A 24,478-nucleotide genomic window follows, 5' to 3' on the forward strand; every position below is an offset into this window, starting at 1 on the left:
TAACATCAAACAGACCTACATCCTCTCTATCCTGTTACCATCACACATTATGAGGACCAGATACTGCAGTCGCTCTTAAAAGAACAGTACACCAAAAAACGACATTTACTTGTTTACTTTTGTTTAATTTTCTTTGTTCCTTGGAACAGAAAAGCATGCCAGTTTGAATATGCAGAAGTAGAAACAAGATTTGAGAACTAAGTAAGATTATTATTGAACTACTACTTAAATTTCAGCCTGCTCCTCAAAGCTCCAGAATATAGTACTTACAATCAGTGTTGGGGAAAGTTACTTTGAAAAGTAATGCATTACAATATTGCATTCCTCACTTAAAAAGTAACTAAGTTGAGTTACTTAGTTACTTTTTAAGAAAAGAAATGCGTTACGTTAGCCTAGAAATCTAGACGCACACTAGCGGGAGCAAATATAATTTGCAGCCTGGCTGTCTAGCAACTCTCCGTTGGCTTGCGAGCTGGAAAAATCAAACTCTAGTCAGGCCAATCACATCATGTATAGAGTCGGTGGGCGGGCTTAACATGATGACGGCAGAGTTGCGGCGCTTCCGCGTTCTACTTGTAAACAAAGAAGCTGGCGAACGGCGGTCTTTCGAACCGGCTTTGGCCGTGACTCTGGAAGACTTGGAGTTCAGCTTTTCTTTGAGGAAAGAACAAAGAACAGCACTGAAAGGAAGATGTGTTCTGAATTTTGCCGACCGGATACAGCGAAAGTTTAAGCTATCAACTAGCTCCGCTTCACCTTCTTCGTTGCTCTGGTTGGTTGTGGCGCTATCCTATTGCGTGCAGAGGGAATTTGAAAGACGACAGTTTATCCCGCCCCTCAGATTGAGCCCTGCCAATGGCGTGTTCCCAGACCCAACATCTGGATGTGGGTCTGGCTTGTCAGGCTAGCGTTACGTTACTTTTGCGTTACTTTTTCTCACTTGGGCTGGGCTTGTTTTTTGTGTTTTTATAACAAAAAAGTTATATTTTGGTGCAAATATAAAGACCTCTTCATAACAAAATTTAAATATTAAGCCCCAGGCTGTGGTAAAAATGCAAATTCACACATGAACAGTAGAGGGGGCAGCTCTGCTGTGCTGTGCTGCCATTCTGGATAATGGAAGAATCATAGACCATAAAAGAAATGGACACAGCGACCCCATAGGCTCAGACGGGGAAAAGTGAAGTCAAGTAGAAGCACTCACTTCCTGATGGCTGATGTACTGCGCAGCCTCAGACTGAGCTTGAAGACGTAGATGTGACGTGAGCAACCAGTCTGACAGTTGTAAGTCTCCTAGTAGTTGTGCAAAGTGAAATCTGAATCACGTTGATGAAATATTTTGGCTCTCTATGGGCTTCTCCCCATGCTTCTCCCTTGACTTTATCAGACTTTATGCCTCCACGTCCCCCCGATTGCCTCATAGACAGTGAAAGATTGCCTGCGAGCTTCTCCTCCTGTCTGTATGGTAATTTCTCTACTGAGCAACAAAGAGTGGCGTGGTTATGACGCAATCGTTAGCCTATTTTTTACAAAAATGGCTAATACGGGGCGATAGTGTAAGATACAAGTTAATGGAGCCTTTTATACATTGTCGTGTTTCTTTAGAAATAAACAATGGACAAATGGAGTCTTTAAATGCCTCAGATGTAAAGTTATTCGCTGTCAAAGTGACGCCAAAATGAATGGAAGTCAATGGGATGCTAACAGCAGGTGATGGTTTGGTGAGCAATAGCTGCCCCTATGGAAGGTACGCTTTCCGGGTGCTGGATTACCCCTTTGGGAAGAATAGGACGCAGGAGAAAAAAGTTTTACCAATAAAAACAAAAAAATCTATTAAATTTTGCTCATGGTTTAACTGAATCATCAAAGGTCAGCAGCAAGACATTGGTCAATAAAGGTATTAAATGCATACAAATATTTGTTTTATTTAACATTTAATTATTGAAGGTTTGCATAGTATTCTGATTTTGCATTTGACTGATTTTATTCATTTTGAGGAGTACTGAATCTTTATTGCGCAAGTGAGATGAATAAATGCTCACATTTAGTCTAGGAAAAACAATAACCATCATGTTTACACACAACGCCTCTGCACTTACTCACAATTTTTCTCAACATGGGGGCAGGAGAGCTGTCAGTCAAATAAATGCGGAAAAATTACATGCGTTACTTTTTTGAAAAAGTAACTCAGATATTTTGTTGTAAATTTGAAAAGTAATGCTTTACTTTACAAGTTACTTGAAAAAGTTATCTGATTACGTAACTCAAGTTACTTGTAATGCGTTACCCCCAACACTGCTTACAATATTATATTCTATATAAATAATATGGTGGGTTTTTGTCATTTTTGTCACTGTCTGTTTACATGTTAAAGAGCAGCGTGAACATTCTGCCTCTTTAAGTTCCACAGAAGAAACAAAGTAATTTTTGGCTGAACTACATTACTGTTCAAAAGTTTGGGGCCAGTGTAATTTATTTTAATTTTATATTAAATTATTATTCCGCAAGGATGCATTAAATGAATCAGTAAAGACATTTATGATATTACAAAAAAAATTATTTCACATAAATGCTGTTCTTTTGAACTTTCTATTCATCAAAGAATCGGAAACTGTTTTCAACATTGATAATAATCATAAATGTTTCTTGAGCAGCGAATCATCATATCAGAATGATTTCTGAATGGTCATGTGACACTGAAGACTGGAGTAATGATGCTGAAAATACAGCTTTACATCACAGGAATAAATGACATTTTATAATATATTCACAAAGAAAAAAGTTATTTTAAATTTTAAAAATATTTCACAATATTACAGTTTTTGCTGTATTTTTGATCAAATAAATGCAGCCTTGGAGAGCAGAGGAGACTTCTTCTAAAAACATGAAAAATCTTATCGATCAAAAACTTTTGAACGGCAGTGTATATTCAAATAGAAAACAGTTAAGAATTTTACTTTTTTTTTACTGTATTTCTGATTAAAAAATGCAGCCTTGATGAGCATAAAAGTCATTAAAAACTGACCCCAAACCTTTGATCAATCTCACTCTGACTACGTAATATGGCATCTGCTGCTCCACAGGGGTCAGTCGTGGTACTTCTCACATCCTCTAATCACAGATCTGAACTGCTTTTCTCAACAACAAGCCTGAGATCACAAATGCATCCACAATCTGGCTGACAGGCATCTGCCTCCACTGATTTTCCAGCAATTTGTGAATTGCTGTATAGAGCTTGTGTGGTCTGACAGCTAAAGCAGGTTTCAAACGCTGAATGCTCCATTTATCTTTGTTGGGTTTTTTATTAAACAAACCTCTGGAGTGTGAGATGAGTGGCAATTGTCATGTGACAATTATAATGAAGAGACACATTATGCACGCGTGTTGTGTATGCACAAATATGTTTATGCCTGTCTCTCGCTCTATGTGTTTGAGGGGATGTGTAATATATGCATATGTGTGTATACAGATGAGTGATGAGGGAGGAGAGCAGCATAAACACATGTTGGGTTTTCATGTTTTATGGGGACTTTCCATAGACATAATGGTTTTTATACTGTATAAACTGTATATTTTATCCCCATACACTACCCGTACCCCTAAACCTACCCATCACAGGAAACATTCTACATTTTTACATTTTCAAAAAACATCACTTAGTCTGATTTAGAAGATGTTTTCCTCATGGGGACCAAAAAATGTCCCCACAAGGATTTCAGATATTGCCATCTTTGTGGGGGCATTTTGTCCCCATAACGTAGGCTTTACCAGGCCACACACACACCTTATAAATGCTGGCACTTTGTGGTAAAGCTGTAGTCTGACGTTGAGGAGACGTTCTGTACATCGAGTGTGTTTGAGTGCCAGTGTGTGTATGAGCTGGACTGTTCAGCCTGTTGGGTCCCACAGACCTGCAGAAAAAGGAAAAAGAGAGAACAGTCTTTAGAAAAAAAAGATTCAATGGGGTTCTATATAGAATTCTAGTGTTTTAAAGAACCCTCATGCCAAACTATAAGGAGAAATGTCTTAAATGATTGCATAATACTTAATGGGTTATTTAGGTGTTTTTAGTGATAAAGTATGTGTACGAGTGGTTTAATTAATAAAACAGTGATAATATAGGATATTGCAATAATGTTGTGCATTATTGTACTTAAAAATGTAAAGCCATTCCCAGGCTGCAAATGGAAATTTGTATGGTTATGGCATTGCAATCATGTGCAAATGAACCCACATTTACATATCAATGCATGTTCAGAATTTAGGAACTTGCCCTGACCGATTAACATAATGAACTATGGCAGTGGCAGTACATAGAGGTTAGCCAATCACAATGCAACTCATTTACATAGAGTAGCAAAAACAGCCTGTTTAGTTCTAAAAATCGGAAAATGGTCTTGAAAAACAAAATTATGGGTAACATTTAGGCCCTGTCATACACCCAGGCGTGACGCACATGTTTTTTTGCTAGTTTCAGCCCAACGCAGTTATCATTTTCACGTCCAGCGCCACGTTGATTAAATAGCAAATGCATTCGTGCTAGGGGTGTAACGATTCATCTACTACATCGATGTATCGATTTATTTTCCTATGATCTAACTACATCGATCTGTGCTCGGCAAGTTGGCCTTCCGGACGACATATATCGATCTAACATCGTTTTAAAAGGTAATCAATCGATTGTATCGATCATAGGAAATAACGCATTGGATTTAAGCACGTCAGACTTTAAATGGATGTTTTTTCTTAGCACTTTTAATGATAAAGGCGTTAAACGTTACTCGATTCAGTCTGCCTATCTGTGACATCATCGCAACGCACGCACCAGCAGCAGCGCTAAGAAAACAAAACAGCATGGCGTATGGCAGAGGAGAAGCCAACCAGCGAGAAATGATCAAGTCACCAGGAGAAAGAGCTAAGTTATTAACGTGTTACCTGTACTTTCAACCCTTGCTAAATGTTACCTGTGCATTCCTGACACCAGTGTGCCAGCAGAGCGAGTTTTTAGTACTGCTGGCAACATAGTGAACGTACAGAGAAGTGTTCTGCGGTCAGATCATGTTGATATTTTTGAAAAAGAAATATGTAGAGTCATTGAAGAGTAGTTGGTTACATTTTATCTTTTGTTAAATATTGTTTGTTTATTAAACTGAGAGTAGTAGCAGGTTCAGCCAGTTTATTCAAACTGAAGAAATGTTAGTTGCACTTTATTTTTGATATTAATATTGTATTTGTATTATTTTAATGTTGAAACACAACAGCAAAAGTAGCAGGTAAACCTACTATTAATTAAACCTGAAGAGAAGTTAGTTGCACTTTATTTTTGATATTAATATTGTAATATTATTATGTTGGATAACAAAAGCAGAAGTAGCAGGTTAACCTACTGTTGAAATGTTGGTTGCACTTACTGTGCTTTTATTGAAAATGTATTGAATATTGAAAATGAGAGCAGAAAAGGTTAACTTCCTGTTAATTCAACCTAAACTGTTGGTTGCACTTTATTCAAATAAAATTTGAATGCATTTGCCATTAATTGTTGTTTACTTGTTTGTTTATATCCATAATTAATTGATACCTGATTCCCTTACAAGAAACAACAGGAATCTAGGAAACTTCACCTGCACTGACCAGTATCCAGATATTTATTTCAGTCACACAATTTTTGGCTAAAAAGTTACTGAATCGATTTCAGGTCACTGAATCGTTTCGGATCGTATCGTTCTAAATGAACCAAAATCGTCCTTGAATCGTATCGACAACCTCAAATCGTGATACGAATCGAATCGTTGTTAAAACGAATCGTTACACCCCTAATTCGTGCCCATCTGTTCGCCCATGAGCATGCTGGTCTGAAAACCAGGTGTGTTTAATTAAAGTTGTTATTAAAGTTGTAAGTGTAATAAATTAATTCACAATATAAACACATTCATTACTAATCTTATGCCCAATACAGCCTGAAATAGCTGAGCTTTTTTTTTAATTTACTGAAGGTTACAAATGGAATAATATTCATTTACAATATGTACACATTCATTATTAATCTTATGCCTAATCTGAAGAAAACGGCTTTGTTAATATTTCTTGTTTGTTAATTACATTATGAATCACATTACATAGGCCTATTGTCAATTCAAAATGGCGAAATTAGACAAAAGTTTATTCAATTGCCTGAATACTTTTGTCTTTGTTTAACATTTCTGACTTAAAGAAGCAGCTGTCTTAGCTTATATTTCTCTCACTTGACGTCGAGTTGCGCAGCTAAAATTCGCGTTTAGCCTCAGCAGATTATGTGTGACATAAAGCCCGCCTACTCTGATTTGATTGGTTTTCGCAAATATTTTGACATTGATGAGCGGTGACAGACCAATGAGGCTCAGAGAACGCAAACACCTCTGCTGCGGATTGAAGAACACGCTGAAGCCCCCCTAAAAAGGGTCTAGAACCGCCCCTGACTCACTTATACGAGCATGGTCATAAATATATCGACCGTAGATGCCTCATTCTACTGATCCGTGCAGGCGCTAATGAGGCACCTACGTATACATCTATGATCACGCTCGTATTTTGACCTCACTTAGCGGAAGTTATGGTGGAGCTCAGAGATGATCACGTTCGTCTGATAAGAGGTAAAATAATAGCATAAATACTGCTCGGTTTCTCGCAGAAGCTGATCGTTTTGCTAGATAAGACCCTTATTCATCATCTGGTATCGTTTAAAGCCCTTTAAAGCTGTGCTGAAACCGTCATTTGGACCTTGAACCATTTGGAGCCCATTGAAGTCCATTATATGGAGAAAAACCCTGGAATGTTTTCATCAAAAATCTTAATTTCTTTTTGACTGCAGAAAGAAAGACATGGACATCTTGGATGACATGGGGGTGAGTAAATTATCAGCAAAAGTTTATTTAAAAGTGAACTAATCCTTTAAGCAAACAGTCTATTAATACTCTAATGACTGCTAGTTGACATGTAGTTGCAAAGTTGCTTTTAGAATGTATAAAGTGGAATATCGAGATAAGATGTTACCAAATTATGACTTTGTGAGGTGCATAAGTGGACTTTATTGGGAACAAAACTAGCTGTTAAATCCTTTTATATTCACTCATGGTGTCTTGCTCCTTCAAATTGATTGTTTATTGCAGCTGTGCAGGTTTAATACCTCAGTTTTTCGATGGTGTTCTTCTTATTGCTGAAGAACAGACTGAGCAGAGTTTTCCTCTTAATGCACGCGATTATTCCAACACACAGCAGACACAGAAACGCCACCAGGATGCCCACCGTCACACTGCTGCTGTCTGTACAGAGACACACACACATCTGTGAGGTGAACAGACACTTTTGAAGAGCAGGACAACAATCACAGACACGTGTTTAATACCTGTCGGTCTCATCGGGCCGCTGTCCATGCTGCCTCCAAATCCAGCTTTATCACAGAACGGAGGAGCCCACAGAGCCTCGCAGTGACAGTTCTTATTATTATTACAAACCTGCGCATGAGACAACAGCACAGACATCAGTTACATCAGACCCCTTATGAATACTGTATTAATACTCAGATGGATCTAGTGGTGAAGTGAATAACACTGATTATCTCCATCACGGCACCTGTTAGTGGGTGGGATACATTAGGCAGAAGTGAACATTTTGTCCTCAAAGCTGATGTGTTAGAAGCAGGAAAAATGGGCAAGCGTAAGGATTTGAGCGAGTTTGACAAGGGCCAAATTGTGATGGCTATAGACGACTGGGTCAGAGCATCTCCAAAACTGCAGCTCTTGTGTTCCCAGTCTCATTGATTCCCAGGTGGCTGTGGCTCTTTCAGCAGATAATGTGCCCTGCCACAAAGCAAAAATGGTCCAGGAATGGTTTGAGGAGCTCAACAACGAGTTTGAGGTGTTGACTTGGCCTCCAAATTCCCCAGCTCTCAATCCAGTCGAGCATCTGTGGGATGAGCTGAACAAACAAGTCTGATCCATGGAGGCCCCGCCTCACAACTTAAAGGATCTGTTGCTAACATCTTGGTGCCAGATACCACTTCAGGGGTCTAGTGGAGTCCATGCCTCGATGGGTCAGGGCTGTTTTGGTAGCAAAAAGGGGACCTACACAATATTAGGAAGGTGGTCATAATGTTATGCCTGATCGGTGTATATGTATGGCCTGTATATACAAATATTTATGTAAATATGCAAGTATTTGTCCACTAACTTTGCCGAAGCTGTAAGGAAAAATAAGATGTATAAATATTTTAATATTAAATATTATATATAAAAATATTATAAAATAAAAATGATAAAATAATATGAGAACAAGTCTTATTTTATTCAGCTTTGCTTCTCAAGTAAACTAATCTTGTTTTAATGATATTTAGATGTTCTTTACTGGAAAACAAGACAAAAACACTGATTAAAAATATGATTCATTCTCACTATAATGAGAATTGGGAGTTTAAACGTGGTTGATTATCATGACAATAATCACAATGACAAAGTGAAAATGATCAATGGTCCTAAAATACAGTAGGTTTAATGAAATATTACCTGGAAATATTCTCTTGAGATTCCCCTCCCTAGTAAACTCACAATTTAATTGCTAAATGGAAATAAAATACGTATGAAAACATGACATAAATATACAAGATGACTGTCACTGATTGCCAGAAATATTGTAGAAAATGATTCAGTATCCAAATTTGGTCTTTGCTCATGTCTTTATGGTCTATATACGTGTGTGTTTGCATGCTGTAAGTTTCAGAGAGCACCTCCTCAACATCTACCAACACACTCCAACACTTCCTTTTCCCTCCATTTGGCAGCATTTGTTTCTGGTTCTTCTCTCTCGGTGCTGATGAGCTGCAGATGTTGAACATCTTGATCTAATCTGGAGATTCATGAGCTCAGTCATTGACTTCCACTATCTGTTTCTCACTATCTCTGCACAAACATGTAACCTGTTCCTCAGGAAGACTGCTTTCATTGGGAGATATTTTATAATGCTGGAGCTAAAACGCATTCGCTCAGTCAGGGTTCGCCCCTCAATATTTACACAGATCTCATCTGGACTGAATTTTACAGTGATCTAAACACGCTTTCCCTAATTGAATGAAGATTTTAAAAAGCAGCAACTCACAGGAAATGGAAATGTGCAAAATCACCAGAAACAAAGGGTGGAAAAAAAGCATATACCGTACAGTATATTTGTCACTATGACAGTATGCAGATGTTTTTTCATGCACATTAGTGTTCATTTGGTCAGTGAAAGCACCTGTCACAAAAACATGAAGATGCATTGCGATTTTGTTCCTCGGATTTCCATTGTTGTGACTTAATGGGAGGCATAATACACACTAACAAGCTCCACAAATTAAGCTCATTTGTGACAATAATATAAATGTATTGCTGGTCTTTGAAAACAAAGGCCTTTTGCATAACACATAAATGAGTGTTTCACAGCAGAAACCTGATGAACGGCACTTTGAGCTGGACATAAATGAGGTTATTGAGGCTGATCGACTGACCCGGTGGGAGTGATCATATTCTGCTGCTGCATTTGTGAGTCTTACATTACATTTACAATACAGAGAGAGAACCACGTGAAATAAAGATGACATTTCGTTATGTCAGAATGACTATAATTATGTTCAGCATAACAAAAATTATTTCTTGAAATCATTGTGAATAAGCAAGATATTTTCCATTCTCTCGCTGAGCCTTTCCATTCAAAAATGCACAACACAATACAACAGAACAACGAAATTACTATAATTGTGTTTCTAACTTCTAAAAATCACATTCACCTCATAGTCAAACACATAATTATGAGCTGGAAACTCAATTTGTCATTAAAGCTCTGACTTTAACCATTATAACATCATGTAAAAACAACCAAACAGTCAGTAATTAATGGTAAAAGTAGTTACAGCACCTTCAAAACATATTTCTGCTCAATATTTGACATATGTTTGATATGTGTTCTTCAATATTATGTGAAGGAATAGTAAATGTATATCATCACTCAACTCTTTATATAAAGTAGGGATGCACCGATATGAACATTTTGGCCGATATGATAACCGCTAATTCTTTATATTTGAAAGCCAATAACAAATATATTGGTCAATAAATATAAGTATACATTTTTATATAATTTTTTGAGAGAATGGTTGCAAAAACAAAAGTCTCACCATTAAAAGTCATGTCCCAATCAAACAATTATAATGTTTTTATTATATTTTATGTAGCCTATTTGACAGACTTGCACTTTACTGTATTTTCCTTTAAGGCGGGCGTACACTTTCTCGATAAACACATACACTGGACCATTCAATGTTGCTGCTATAGCTTCAGATAGAAAAAAGAAAGAAAAATCATTTGTGCTCAAATTATTTGTTGAAAAGCAGAGAACAGCCATTCCTTTCAAACAGAAACAACCAGAGAGAGGCCAGGGCGTGTGTGAGTGAGTATGTGTGTGTGTGTGTGTGTGTGAGTGTATGCACACTGTATGGTTGCAGCCACTGAGCTATAGCCTACTCATCGATCTAGCCTTTGTGATGTGATTATGCAGGATTTGGCAATAGGGGACAGCCATATGCTGGTGAAAATCGGGCCGACTCTCCGAATTTTTAAAACATGTTTAAAAATGATCGTGAGGTTGGGATGTGCTCTTAACGTGCTCGGCTCGTCTCGTAATTCCTCTCACACACTGCGAGCCGTGACCAAACGAGCATCCACGATGTCCACGCGATTTCTCCCGAGAGAAAAAAATCATCTGCGAGCTCGAACGCCCGGCTTTATTTGATTTAACACATTGTTAACATGTTTTAACATGTTACTAGCATGATTAGCATGTTGTTAACATGATTTAACACACGTGTAGCATGTTTTAATATAATACTAGCATGTTGATAACATGTTTTAACACAGGGGTCTTCAAACTGCAGAGTTTAGCTCCAACTCCAATGTTTTAGCATGAATTAGCATGTTGCTAGCATGTTTTAGCATATTACCAATATGAATCAGTATTTTGCTAACATGATTTAACACATTGTTAGCATGAATTAGCATGTTGATAGCTTGCTTTACCATTTTATCAGGTTTTATCACATTGCTAACATGAATTATGTTAACATGTTTTAGCATTTTGTTAACATGATTAGCATGTTGTTAACATGATGTAACACATTTGTAGCATGTTTTATATAATACTAGCATGTTGATAAAATTTTTTAAAACAGGGGTCTCCAAACTCAGTCCTGGAGGGCCACTGTCCTGCAGAGTTTAGTTACAACCCCAATGTTGTAAGCATGTTTTAGCATATTACTAATATGAATTAGCATTTTGCTAACACGATTTAGCACATTGTTAACATGAATTAGCATGTTTGTTAGCATGATTTAACATGTTATCAGGTTTTATCACTTTGCTAACATGAATTATCATGTTAACATGTTTTAGCATGTTGTTAACATGATTTAACGTGTTGCTAGCATGTTGGTAGCATGATTAAGATTTGCCAGTGATAGATACATATCGGATGAAGCTTAAAAACTCTATTAGAGTTATTTCATTAAAATGTTGACCCCTTCAAAGCAAGTCTATGGTATTTTTAGGATTTTTTTTATCTTGATTTTTAAGAAAACCATTAGATTGATCAGTTAGAAAAGATATTAGAACAGTCTGAAGGTCTGACCCGAGTTTGGTGGTTGGTAGCTTGAAAGGAGGAGATACTGTTTAAATCTTGGCTCAGAAGAAGAAGAAGCTTAAATAGATCAGTATCGCCACATTAGATTCAGCAAAGATCCCTCATCTTATAAGGAAGATTTCTTCACTCTACAGGCTTATTAAATTGATATGCAAGTCTATGAGATGAAGCTCTCATGGTTAATTTAGATTGGTTTCTGGGTTCCATAAAGTCAACATATGTGTTTGCCATTCGCCAACCATTCAGATTAATTTCCAAGTGACACTGTGATGTGGTAAAGACAGTCAGACGTTGTGATGGACGGATAAACACTCACCCCATGTCCGCTGCATTTGGCCGAACAGTCGTGAACCCCGAGGACACTGATGTTCTGACACTGTCTGTTTACACACATCTGGAAACACACAGAGAGACTTTATTTAGTGATGATTGTGTCATCAGCTTAACTCCACCCAAACATACTGTCATCCAGCAATGACCCATCCAAATGTCCTCACAGGAGCAAATATGTGTCACATGCAATTCAGTTTGACACACATTTATTGGTTTAAAACCTCATTTCTGTAAAACTGTGATGTCAGGGTGATTTCCAGTTACTGTATGTCATGGTGCAAACAATGAGGCCACTTTTTCCTTAGTTATCATCCCTGATTTCAGTCAAGACTCGGTTCTGACTAAAGCCGCGTTTCCACCGCAGGAACTTTCCCCAGGAACTAGGAACTTTGGGCTGGTACTGGTGTGTTTCGACCGAAGGAACCGGGGTCTAAATGAAGTTCCGGGTAAAAATCTCCCCCTCCGAAGACCCTGCTCGCGAGGTAGTAATTTTTCAAAGTTCAGGAACTTTCGGGGGTGGGACTTGGGCGCTGAACATGCTGATTGGTTGAGCTCACGCAGCATTTTATTTCAACCGGCATTTTTAAAAGTCTTTTGCGAGGCTCGTTCTGCGTTCAGCAAATATCAGTCTTGCTCTTTCTGTCCGATTGCGCGCGTTCGTCTGAGCAATCTCACGGTCAATGTCCGAAATAGCTGATAATAACATACGTTGTCTTATTTTAAATCTAGCTTTACGAGCTTTCAGAATACGCTTTAGTTTCAGAGCTCGTCTCTTTTCTGCAGTTTTGTTAATGACCTCTTTAGTAAACCAATACATAACCAGCAAAAGAAGCACAGCTTGAATCTCAGTCGCGCGCAGTCCCACGTCTCCGGACTAATTTGCCTAATCTTCCCGGTACTTTAGACCGCAGTGGAAACGCAGACAGTTGCAGGTCTGGGGGAAAAAAAGTTCCTGTAAAAAATGTTCCAGGTACAAATTGTTCCGGGTAATTTCGGTGAAAACTGGGCTTATATGTGCAGTTATTGCCACTTGACTTTGCATGGAAGCAAAGACTTCTTACAGATTTTTAATGACAATCAGGGTTAGAAACTAGGGATTGGGGCAAAAATGACCCCAAAAGTGACAAAAATGCCCTAGATATTTTGTCTGGCTATCACCAGACCAAGCTCAATGTAAGATTGAACTACTGGTCTACTGCTCTGTATTTTCTACTGCACAAGAGGCCTTATAAACGAGCATAAATGAAATGACTGTAGGCAATTGGATAGTCCTTCAACCAATCAGACCACAAGAGGCGTGATCAACGGGCAACGACCCATCGCTTCTCTATCCGTGTTAAACCTGCCAATAGCACGGCAGGTGGATAAGCCAGTCTGTGATTGGTTCCCACAAAAGTGTAAAGCCTTGTTTATACTTTCGCCTGGCTCCGCAGCGCGAGCCTCCGCTGACTACACGCGCTCCTCCCCAAACGGACGAGGCGTTTATACTCTACGTGCTCGCCGTTGAGCTATTCTAACAACAGAGGGCGACTCAGAGTAATTGTTCTATCCATAGTTTTCAGTCACGTGACTGTCGCGGAGCCTTGGAGGGCAAAACTGCCATAGAACGGCATAGAACGGCAGCACAAGATTTCCATCTTAAAACAAAAATATGTCAACAAGATGCACGTTTTGGGCACTTATGATCCATATACAGCACCTGCTGCAGTATTTCAATCACTGAAAACAGCGGGACGTTTTTAAAACGCTTAACGTGAAAAACACTTTAGGGTGAGTTGCACCAATCAGGATTAAATTAAGCAAAGTTTAAAGGATTTGTTGATATGGGTTTTATTTTAAAAAGTCGTTACACCACTTCATTTTAAACACAGATTAATTAAGCAGGAAAACCGTTATAGAGCTGATCAAGCAGCAGACGGAGGTGAACTGAATCCTTAGTGCAACCCACCCTTAAAGTGCTGTAATGTACTAAAACAGTGATATTAAAAGATCAAATTCAGTTTGCATCTTTTTGATGATGCATACTATATACAGGCGAGTAGATGAGGCAAGAATATGAACGCAACACGTTTTCTTTATAATGGGTTTCGATGGGGAAAACACCTTATGAGAAACCTTGTGTTGCACTTATATTCTGTGTTCGTCTGCTTTCCTGTACAAAGTATGCAACATCAATAAGGTGTATATTGAATTTGGTATTTTAATATCACTGTCTTACCGCATTAATACTGACTACAAACCTGGTAAAAATGACTAGCGGGCAATGGAGGAGAGCCTTGTTTTGCCCTCCAGGTGGGCGTTCCTATAAGCGTGTGATAACACGTGAAAACTATGAATAAACCACAGAGAAGAAAAGCGTCGAGAAGTGGGCTAATGTACACAGGTGATAATATTTATTTTAGTACACTTCACCGAAAACCACACTACAAAAGAATTGTGTAAAACTTGATATTACTTGTGACATGAGAACAAAATATATGCACACATGTATACAACTAAATTAACAATCTCTTAAATATTTCCTAATTTCACGAAACATTGTGTATGTGCAAACTGGGAGCCAGTGTGATGAGACGTCATAGATCGGCTCGGCTAGATTCGCCTAGAACTCGTTCATCTTCGGATGCGGAGTCGTGCGCGCTGTTACAAAAAATGTGCTGCACACCGCCCGGGCGAAATAGGGTCTTGCGCACCCAACGCGCATGACCGCCCACTCCGCGCTGACGTCATTTTTGCCGTGCGCACCCTCGTGAACAGAAGCAGTAGAAATGAATGTGCAGGTTTCCAGACTGAGCTGCAGGGCGAAATCAAATCAAATACTAGATATTTACAAAGCATGGACAAGCACGTTGTTGTTTTGCCATGATGTGACATTTGACATTTATCATAATACACTATTATATGCATATCTAGTCATGAGTAAAGTTATGAGTAATAACTTCAGCCAGGAAAATAATGCTGAGTTTTGTAAATAATTATGAGTTTTGTCTATAATGAGCTTAATTTACATTTTAAATGTGACGTTTTGCATTGAAAAGAATCCAGCGTATAGCATTGGTTCTGGCAGGTTAGTCAAACTTGCATCGGCTGACTGTCAGCTGATCACGTCTACCCTTTAGGAATACGACGTCTATCACCACATATACATATATAAGCTCCTTCAGTACTATCAGCAGCTATCGCGCTTCTCTGGAGCTAATTACCCTTCTCCATCCCCAGCTCCTCCTCTCGTCAGTCAGGATTTGGTATTCTGATTCTCCTTGAATCAGACTAAATTATTTTGTATATTAAATATTGACATTAATGATATCTGCAATATATTATGTTGGCTCTGTTCTGTTTACCCTAATTGTTGCTCTCCCTGCTTGCATATTATGGGTAAAAATGAGCAAATAAATCATAAATATTAGAAAAAGCAGACAAACTTAAACGTATCCCTTAAAGTGCCCTATTATCTTCTACTTCTTCTCATCATTTGCTCTCTTTACCATGTTTTCTCCACATTTGGTGCCGGTGAGCACAAGGCCCGGATCCGGCATGTCGTCTCCCAGGTACACATGAGTCCCACGGCAGAGGATACGCCCTCCCTCCTGGAGTGGGATGTTGGTTTCTATGGAGACGGCATTGGTGCCGATCACCGGCCGGTTGGCTCCGCCCTGACACTGGATCTTCCCGCATTTAGCATCTCTGCAAAAACAACAGCAATAAACTTTTTGAAATGGAAAGCGTTCTATTTTAATAAATGTTTTATTCATTCCTGTGATCAAAGCTGAATTTTCTGCATCATTACTCCAGTCTTCAGTGTCACATGATCCTTCAGAAATCATTCTAATGATCTCAAGAAACATTTCTGATTATTATTATCGATGTTGTAAACAGTTGGGCTGCTTCATATTTCTGTGATGCTTTTCTTTGATGAATAGAAAGTTCAATGAACAGTATTAACTTGCATTTATTGAATGTATCTATTCAATTTACTAAAGCATTTATTTGAAACCGAAATCTTTTCTTACATTAAAAATGTCTTTACTGTCACTTCTGATCAATTTAATGCATCCTTGATTAATAAAAGTATTTATTTGCTCTCTATTTTTTAAACTTACCACAAATGTTTGAATTGTATCATTGTTTCCAAAAAAAGGTTATGCAGCAAAAACAATGTTTTCAACATTAATAATATTAATAATAGATGTTTCTTGAGAATCAAATCATCATATTAGAATGATTTCTGAAGGATCATGTCACATGTGACACTGAAGACTGGAGTAATGGCTATTTTAAATGTATTAAAATAGAAAAAAAAATATTTTAAATTGTAATAATATTTAACAATATTCCTTCCTGTTTTTACAGTATTTGTGATTAAATGCATGAGATTTTTTTCAAAAACATAATTTTTTTTAATGTTTACATCACTAAACAGTTTTTTAAAAAACCTTTTTAGCTCTTATTTTGAAATTCATAGCATTCATCGTGTGTCTCATATATATATATATATATATATATTTGCATTTTATCATTTATATCTAGCCTTGATTTCCCCCCAGCTGTCCGAACTGACCTGTGACCCATTTCTGGGTTGTGATCTGCAGTTCAGAACCACTCATTTAAAATTTTGTGTAACAGTTTTTTTTTTCCATTTTTTTTTTTCATAGCTAACAGATCCCAAGTTATGAATCAGCCAGTTTCCCAGACTGACACATATGGTGTGTTTTCACAGCGCTGAAGTGTGCTTCCTCCGCAGAGGATGGTGGTAATGGGACATACATCTTTGATTTCAATGCAGCCAAAATATGGAGAAATAATGAGGCATCCTCTCCACTAAAGACCAATTACTGCATTCACAGGGCAGTTTCTCACGCAGTTGTGTCCAAAAAGAGAACAGATAGACAGACAGACAGACAGAGAGCAGAACGCGGCTCAAGTCCCTTCGGCCAAAATAAAGAGTCATTAGTGTCTGAAAACCGTCCGTTCCCCATTTCTCTCTCCGTCTGTCCACTTCAGTCATTAGAGTAATTACTTCATTGAGGATATGATCCGTGAAGCACTTAATAAAGCAGTCAATTAAAGCAGAATGTATGTCAGGTGTTACCTGCATATGCAGAAAACTGTGACATTTTCAATAGGCCTCTGTTCTCTTCCACTTTTAAAGGCTTGTGTTGTTATTTGTCTGGCTGTAGCGTTTGATTTCTCAGTGGATCGGTCTTATTGTGTTTGTACGAGACAGTCAGTCAATAAAGGACAGGACGAGAAGAAACTGATGAGAGAAATACATTTAAAATTTAATTTGAATCTAAAAAGCAATTTTAAGAGAAAAACACCTTTGCTAAATAAACACTCAAAGGCCTCAGAGGATTTGAAGGCTCTTTTCATTTTCTGTCGTCCTGAAGTCAACTCACTAAAAGCCACATTCTTCCAAAAATATACGGAAATATACAATCATTACTTTCACAGCAAATCAAAAAGCAAAAACTCCCTCATGTACTTGGTGTACTTGTGGTGATGTCATCTTCACACTGCCGTTTGTGGAAGACCGGGGCTAGTTGTCACACTTTTTATGCAAGTAAATATATACAAATTTTAGTTTATTTTTTAAAAGTACATTACACAAACCACAAGTCTTGGCTTCAAAAAAGCTATTGTAATTTTGTGCCCAATAGCAGGGCATGTTTGCACAAAATATGAAATAAGTTTTCACATAGGAATCTATTATACCTATTATCTAAATACCTATAAATCTAAACAATTATAAAACAGCTAAAAAATATAAAAATTAACATACAAAAATATGAAACCACTGGTTTGACATACAAAAATATGAAACCACAGTTGGTAAACAAATATTTTAATTATTAATAAATTGTATGAATTTCTGTAATAAAAAAAAGAAAAATAAACAAATATTGCCCCAATACAAATAAGACAAACCCTGACCAGATATGAGATATTATAATAAAAATTTTTTTTTTTTTTTTTTTTTATTATTATTATTATTATTTTTTATTATTATTTATTGTTTGTCATCAATTAAAATTTTTAATTAAAAAAAAAAAATTTTTGTAAAATATGTTTTGTATTTTATTATTTCTATATTTATTATAATTTTTTATTTTGTAAAATATGTTTTGTATTTTATTATTTCTATATTTATTATGATTTTATTATTAATAATTAATATTTATTATTTCTGTATTTAAACTCAAATATTGCTCCGTCAATACTGAACTCAAAGTTTTATTTTTATTTATTTTTTATAATTTTTGTCATCAAATAAAATTAATCTCTTACCATTTTTTCAGCAATTTTTTTCCATTCAAATAAATGTTTAAATAGATTTTTTTATAAAATCTTTTTTATTTTGTAAAATATGTTTTGTATTTTATTATTTCTATATTTATTATTATTATTATTATTATTATTATTATTATTATTTCTATTAACAATTTATACTTATTACTCCTATATATACACACTAAAATATTGCTCCAGCAATACTGAACTCAGAGTTGATATTCTCTCCTACCGTGCTTCACATTTGGCAAATGACCCCTTTGCGTCTTTTCCACAGTTTCCATACGGATCTCCCGCCGAGTTGACTCTCTCGAAACAGATTCCTGGAGCTGGTTTTGCACCTGCCAAACACACACATTTATCACAGAAAGGATTTGACAGGATGCGTATGAACTGAGCACAGATCAGGTGCAGGCGGATGCAGTAGTGGCTCCTCCAGGCCAGCAGGTGGCGCTGTACTCACCCTGTCCCCAGAGTGTGATGCACTGCTGCTCGTGTGTTTGGCAGATGCCGTTGTAACAGTGCCCGTCTACACCCTGGCAGGTGTGTCCGTCGTGCAGGTAGACATTAGCAGGGCACTGAGGGTCGGCGCCTGTGCAAAACTCCGGCAGGTCACAGGAGTTACTGGATTCACGGCACGGAGTCCCTGCAGGCTTCAGCTACACAGACAAACACATCATGATGCATTAATATGAACTGAGTCCTTTCAGTCAACATCACATTGACTGTTTACTTTAATACTTTTATCTCAATTTCTTAACGTTCCTGGCCTTACTGTGAATGATTCGTCAGCGCAGTATTGCTTTAGGATAACGTGCACTAATATTCATAATGAGAACAAATAATGTGAAATATGATGGACATCACGAGTCACCTGACAGTTTTCACAGCACTGTCCGTGCGCACACACGGCCTCCTCCTTCAGTGTGCATGTGCTGGCATTACAGCAGGGATTCAGACACTCCTACAGACACACAGATTCATCAGTTCAAAACCATTCCTCACCAAGAAAAGAAAACTGTTTTCAACATTGATAATAATCAAGAAATCGTGTTTTCTTCAGCAGCAAATCATCATAGATTGATTTCTGAAGGATCACGTGACACTGAAGACTGGAGTAATGATGCTGAAAATTCAACTTTCATCATTGAAATTAATTACATTTTTACATATATTCACAAAGAAACAAGTTGTAAGTTGTAACTGTGTAATTGTGTAATTTCACAATATTACTGTTTTTACAGCATTTTGATCAAATGAAAGCAGCCTTGGTGAGTAGAAGACTTCAAAAACAAAAAAATATCTTACTGAACCAAAACTTTATAAAGTTGGTCAGGGGCGTAGCACAGGCCCGCCCACTATGATGACTAGGCCCCCCCAGTTTATTATATAAATATAATAACAGTTGTTAAATAACAGTTGTTTAAATATAATTTTAACATAATTACAAAATTATTATAACATCTCAAATACTGAAATAAATAAAATGTGTTTTTTTACAGTCTATGGTTTTTGCATAATGCTTGATGAGTTTGATTGACAGCTGTGTTATGCAATTAGGTGTCAGGCTGTCTCATGCATGTCGTGCGCCTCGCGCCTGTGTGTTCATGAAGTGTGTTTACCTCTTTACTTAGCCTATAATTTGCCGTTGTGTGATAGATAAACAGCAGCGATGCAAAATTCTATAAAAAGGACTTTTAAAAACTTGCATTAACGCGGGAGAGAACCCATCCATCAGGCTGCAAGTAACGGTAAGACTTTTCCATTCCAAGCGCAGGTTAATTCTGTAAAGCCGGGAACATGCCATTGGTATCGGTCAGTCGTGATAGTGTAGGGGTGAGGTGCGTGGCACTACGTTTTGACGCAATTCGACCTGACGTTCGAATTCGGCTTTTGCCGAACTCGCTGTACTTCCTTTTCCCATCACATATCAGATCGGAAAGGAAAAATATTTGAAAAGTGCAGCGCGCATTTACACTCTATTATTATTGCATCCTGTTAATGTACAACAATACTGAGGTGCAAATAATATGTATCAAAATAAAGTATAAATAACATCTAATTACTATATTTACACATATTGCAAAGAACTGCTACTTTTATATGGTGTAAATAGAATATATTTCTATTTTCACTTAGTAAAAAGCATCTATAGCTATTTGCTTACTTAGTTTAAATATCATCTATTGCTAAGAAAAGATGCTATTTTCACTGAGTGTAAATAGCCGCTGCCATTTTTTAAACTCCATTGTTGATTCGAATAGCAAACAACTCTTACTGCACACACCGCAACAGACTTTTAAAAATTGTGGTTGAGAAATAAAATGCTGCGTAAAGTCAACCAATCAGCATTTTCAGCGCCCAAGTCCCACCCCCAAAAGTTCCTGAACTTTGACAAAGTACTACCTCGTGAACAGGGACTTTCTGAGGGGGTCATTTTTACCCGGAACGTCATTTAGACCCTTGTCCCTGTGGTCGAAACACACAGAGTACCACCCCAAAGTCCCTAGATCATGAGGAAAGTTCCTGAGGTAGAAGCGCAGCCAAAGACTACAATGTGCAATACTTTTACCATATGTTTCTGCTTTTTTCCCCTGTGTTTCGAGCGGTTCTGTACCCTTTTTAGACTGTGTAATAGCACCCCCTACAGTATAACAGTGAAAACATGTATTGCTGGAAAATTCCGTCCATGGCAGGGAAAGAGTTAATAAATTCATATAATCAGTTCATGTTATTCGATACTAATTTGCACCTTTAGGGGTAGATACAGCACCAAGACGACCAGTGACAAGCTGTTGTACACCTAAAGGTATCATTTCTTCTGACAGTGATCGACTATAACAAAAGATCTAGTTTTTCACAATCAGTTTAGTCAAACAGAAATCATGTTTTGATAACAGCATCCTGGTCCAGTTTTTCTGGCCATAAACCAATTTTTCTCTAGATTTATTACTGTGAAGCTGCTTTGAAACAATCAGTATTGTATAAAGCGCTATAAAAATAAATGTGACTTGACTAGATTGGGCACCAAAATTCCCAATTTTTTTCCTAACTCAAGCACATTTGCATATGTGTACAAGTCTTTCAAGTACTTAAATAATGTCCCAGCTGCTTCTTTCTGACTGCTAGCTGTGTGGAAATTCATGTGACATAAATTTAACATGAGCATTGTTGACGGATGCACAGAACATTGTTATGTCTCTGCTACGCGTACTGCACTGCCAGCAACATTTCAGCAAAGACATCAATGAACAGATTTAAACCCAGAGGAAACACCTGAAGCGTTCTGACACAAACACAGGCTTTTCTCTGCGGTCCTCTCAAAAGCTCCCGGTCCGGCGTGACAGATGCGTCTCATTCCCAAACCACATCTTGTGCTTCTTCTCACAGCACGATTGCAGAAAACACTCAGCTGCAGAAACTGTTCATTTCGCTTGCCGCAGATTTCGAGAAGCGACTGCTAATGAGGCACAACTCACTGGAGAGTGTGAAAATCGCAGCACAAATGCGGCACTTGTGGGAAACAAATCTGAATAAAAAATGTTTTTAAACACAAACGTACCTCTAGATCTCCACAATCGCACTGCTCTCCCTCCTCGACGTATCCGTTTCCACATTTCTGGCCTCCGTAGAGCACTTTCACCTCCGGCATGTTGAACAGACACATGCCCACACCTTTCTCCAAGCTTGCGGCTAGATCCTTCTTACTGCATGTACTGAAGACTGTAGGGAAAGGGTACCTGAAAGAAGAAAAATGACTTCAGTGATGATTTGACTGTTCAATTTTGTGACATATTCACCATATGCACACATAAATGGACCAATCAGCCAGTAGAACTCGTGCCAAGGAAATGACATCATCCTGTAAGTGCTGATTGGCATGAGGACCAATGAAAGGAGTCCCAGAGGAGAGAACTATGGAAGCTTGTTTACGCCACAGAATAAAAAATTTTAAAGGTGCCCTGCCACACGTATTTCATTACTTGTGTGGTAATGTCGGAAGTTCTACCATGAACTCTGTAGCATTTTTTTGTGTGGAAATGCCTTGGTTACTTTGTTTCAAGCCATTCTAGAGTGGTATAGAAAGCCTGTAGGAAGACTCGATTCACGCCAGTTCTCATTAATATTTCAATGAGCTAAGCTGCTTGACTCTGATTGGCTAATAGCTAGTTTAACGGAGGCCAGCTAGTAGTTGCTATGCGAGTAAACCTCACTCCTCTGATCTCAAAAGACGCTCTAGCGACTGACGCTAGAGATTGCAGCCTTTAGCCTCCTTGTTAGAGCGTCCAAATCTCATGCCGGCGGACCCGGGTTCGAGTCCCGCTTGAAGGGGTTAAACTAGACAATGAGAGCCTGGCTATCATCATCCTTTACCCAGCGCAACAAGTAGAGGAACTTTGTTTCCTATCGTCTGGAATCGCTGCAGAAATGACTTCAGGTATATTGCCATTTATAAATATGACCCTGAATCTGAAGAGGAGACCACAAGAGTGCCACAAGAATGGCAACCAGCTCGTTTAGCCATGGATGTGTCTGAATGGTAATTTATGTGCAATTTTTGCCATTTGAAATGATAATTACACCATGTTCTTATAGCTTATTACACAGCTCTTCAGAGTGCTGCAGAAAGTTCCATTCACATCAATGGGCCTTCTAAACGTTCAGAGGTCTGTTAAATCTATATAATTACCACTGCAAAGTATATAATGACCGCTGTCAATGGCAACAGGTTTTGTGCTTTTGATTCACGTCTTTCATATTATTCCGCAAGAAGTCAGTTCGCTTATTGCAATGGAATTTCGTTGAAAATGAAAGTCTAAGCTAGTAAGACGTTGCCACGCAACACCTGAAACTGTCAAGTTCTATATGTGTGGCAAACTATTTATTTTGCCAGCGGAAGCCATGAAAAGGTAGCAAAATCATTTTTAAAAGACGCCGAATCGTTTTGGCAAGTAGCCGTATAATAAGTGGGGTAATGTATTGTCCGCCGGTAATCCCGAAAACTGTAACTGAGCTAGACCAATTCTGTGGGCGCGGTCTCAACTGGGCGAGCTCATGAATAGTAATGAGGTCAGGCACCACCACGTCAGACTGACCAGCTTTTGTAATCGGCCTGATTTCTCAGCTTATTTCTTTTCAGTGGCTAGAGCTGACAGAGGAGGTAGCAATTCATTTTCACATTCACGACATAACACAAACACATATTTCAAAAAATACAAGTAAAAACGGTTTTGTGTGGCAGAGCACCTTTAAAAGTTAATTGCAACTTTTTATCTACGCTTTTTATCTTCTGACTTTTCTTCTCAGAATTGTAAGATATAAAGTCGCAATTGCATTTTATATAGTCAGAATTGCGAGATTTAAACTCAGAGTCATTTATATCACGTAACTATGACTTTACAACTCGCAATTGTGACTTTATATCAAGCAAAACTGAGAAAAAAAAGTCAGAATTGTGAGATAAAAAGTTGCAGTTACCTTTTTTATTTTTTATTCTGTGGCAGAAATAAGCTATAGAGAACAGTAAGAGATAAGAGATATTTATGAGTCCCAGGCCAGTAACAAAAAACAAAAGAAATATTCACACTGACTGTATTGCCCAGATTCTCGGAGCTGTAAATTGGAGGCAGTGGGAAGTGTGTGTGCGCACAAACACTTCATATTACACATGGGCTAGTTTAGCTTCATTCGGACTGAATTATCAAAAAAACACAAGATTCTAATAGACTGGTTCTCATTTGTAGTGTTTGCGAGTGCAAATATCACCGTTACAACTAGGTAAAACTTTAGCAGCCACCTTGCCACAACCTAGAAAACACCCTATCAACCACCCACGAAAAAGCACTCAGATAACTAACTCAATCACCCACAACATGCTAAAAACCCTAAATATATAATATACTAAGGGACAGATTTACTAACAGCTTGCGCCAATGCAAAGCAACTTATGGCGTTAAAAAACTAGTCAGGATTTACTAAAGGCACGCAGTGAATAAATTACATCGAAAAAGCGTGGACAGGGTTATTTTTGCGGCTGACCTTATTGCATATGCATTTGTAGGAGTTTCCCTTTTAGACGCAAAATGTATGGGAGGAGAGGATTTAAATTAATCATGCAAGCTGGGCTGGTCAATTTACTGGTATTTACCGCCCATAA

The 24,478-nt window shown here is 37.9% G+C and overlaps 1 protein-coding gene across 2 annotated transcripts in view; it reads right to left on the reverse strand.

The window, feature by feature from the left end:
* Positions 1 to 24,478, reverse strand: part of adam12a (ADAM metallopeptidase domain 12a) — a 173,656-nt gene that overhangs the window by 8,658 nt on the left and 140,520 nt on the right. For both annotated transcript variants that reach the window (XM_079846048.1, XM_079846049.1), the window contains 9 exons: positions 21,884 to 22,061; positions 19,196 to 19,285; positions 18,785 to 18,980; positions 18,554 to 18,662; positions 15,519 to 15,717; positions 12,014 to 12,091; positions 7,382 to 7,490; positions 7,163 to 7,298; positions 3,785 to 3,911 (listed from right to left, as the gene is read on the reverse strand). In XM_079846048.1, coding sequence (XP_079702174.1) covers positions 3,785 to 3,911; positions 7,163 to 7,298; positions 7,382 to 7,490; positions 12,014 to 12,091; positions 15,519 to 15,717; positions 18,554 to 18,662; positions 18,785 to 18,980; positions 19,196 to 19,285; positions 21,884 to 22,061 — 1,222 coding nt within the window. The remainder of the gene's footprint in view (positions 1 to 3,784; positions 3,912 to 7,162; positions 7,299 to 7,381; positions 7,491 to 12,013; positions 12,092 to 15,518; positions 15,718 to 18,553; positions 18,663 to 18,784; positions 18,981 to 19,195; positions 19,286 to 21,883; positions 22,062 to 24,478) is intronic.

This window comes from Gobio gobio (genome assembly GCF_949357685.1).
Source record: "Gobio gobio genome assembly, chromosome: 20".
In the NCBI taxonomy this organism is placed as follows: Eukaryota; Metazoa; Chordata; class Actinopteri; order Cypriniformes; family Gobionidae; genus Gobio; species Gobio gobio.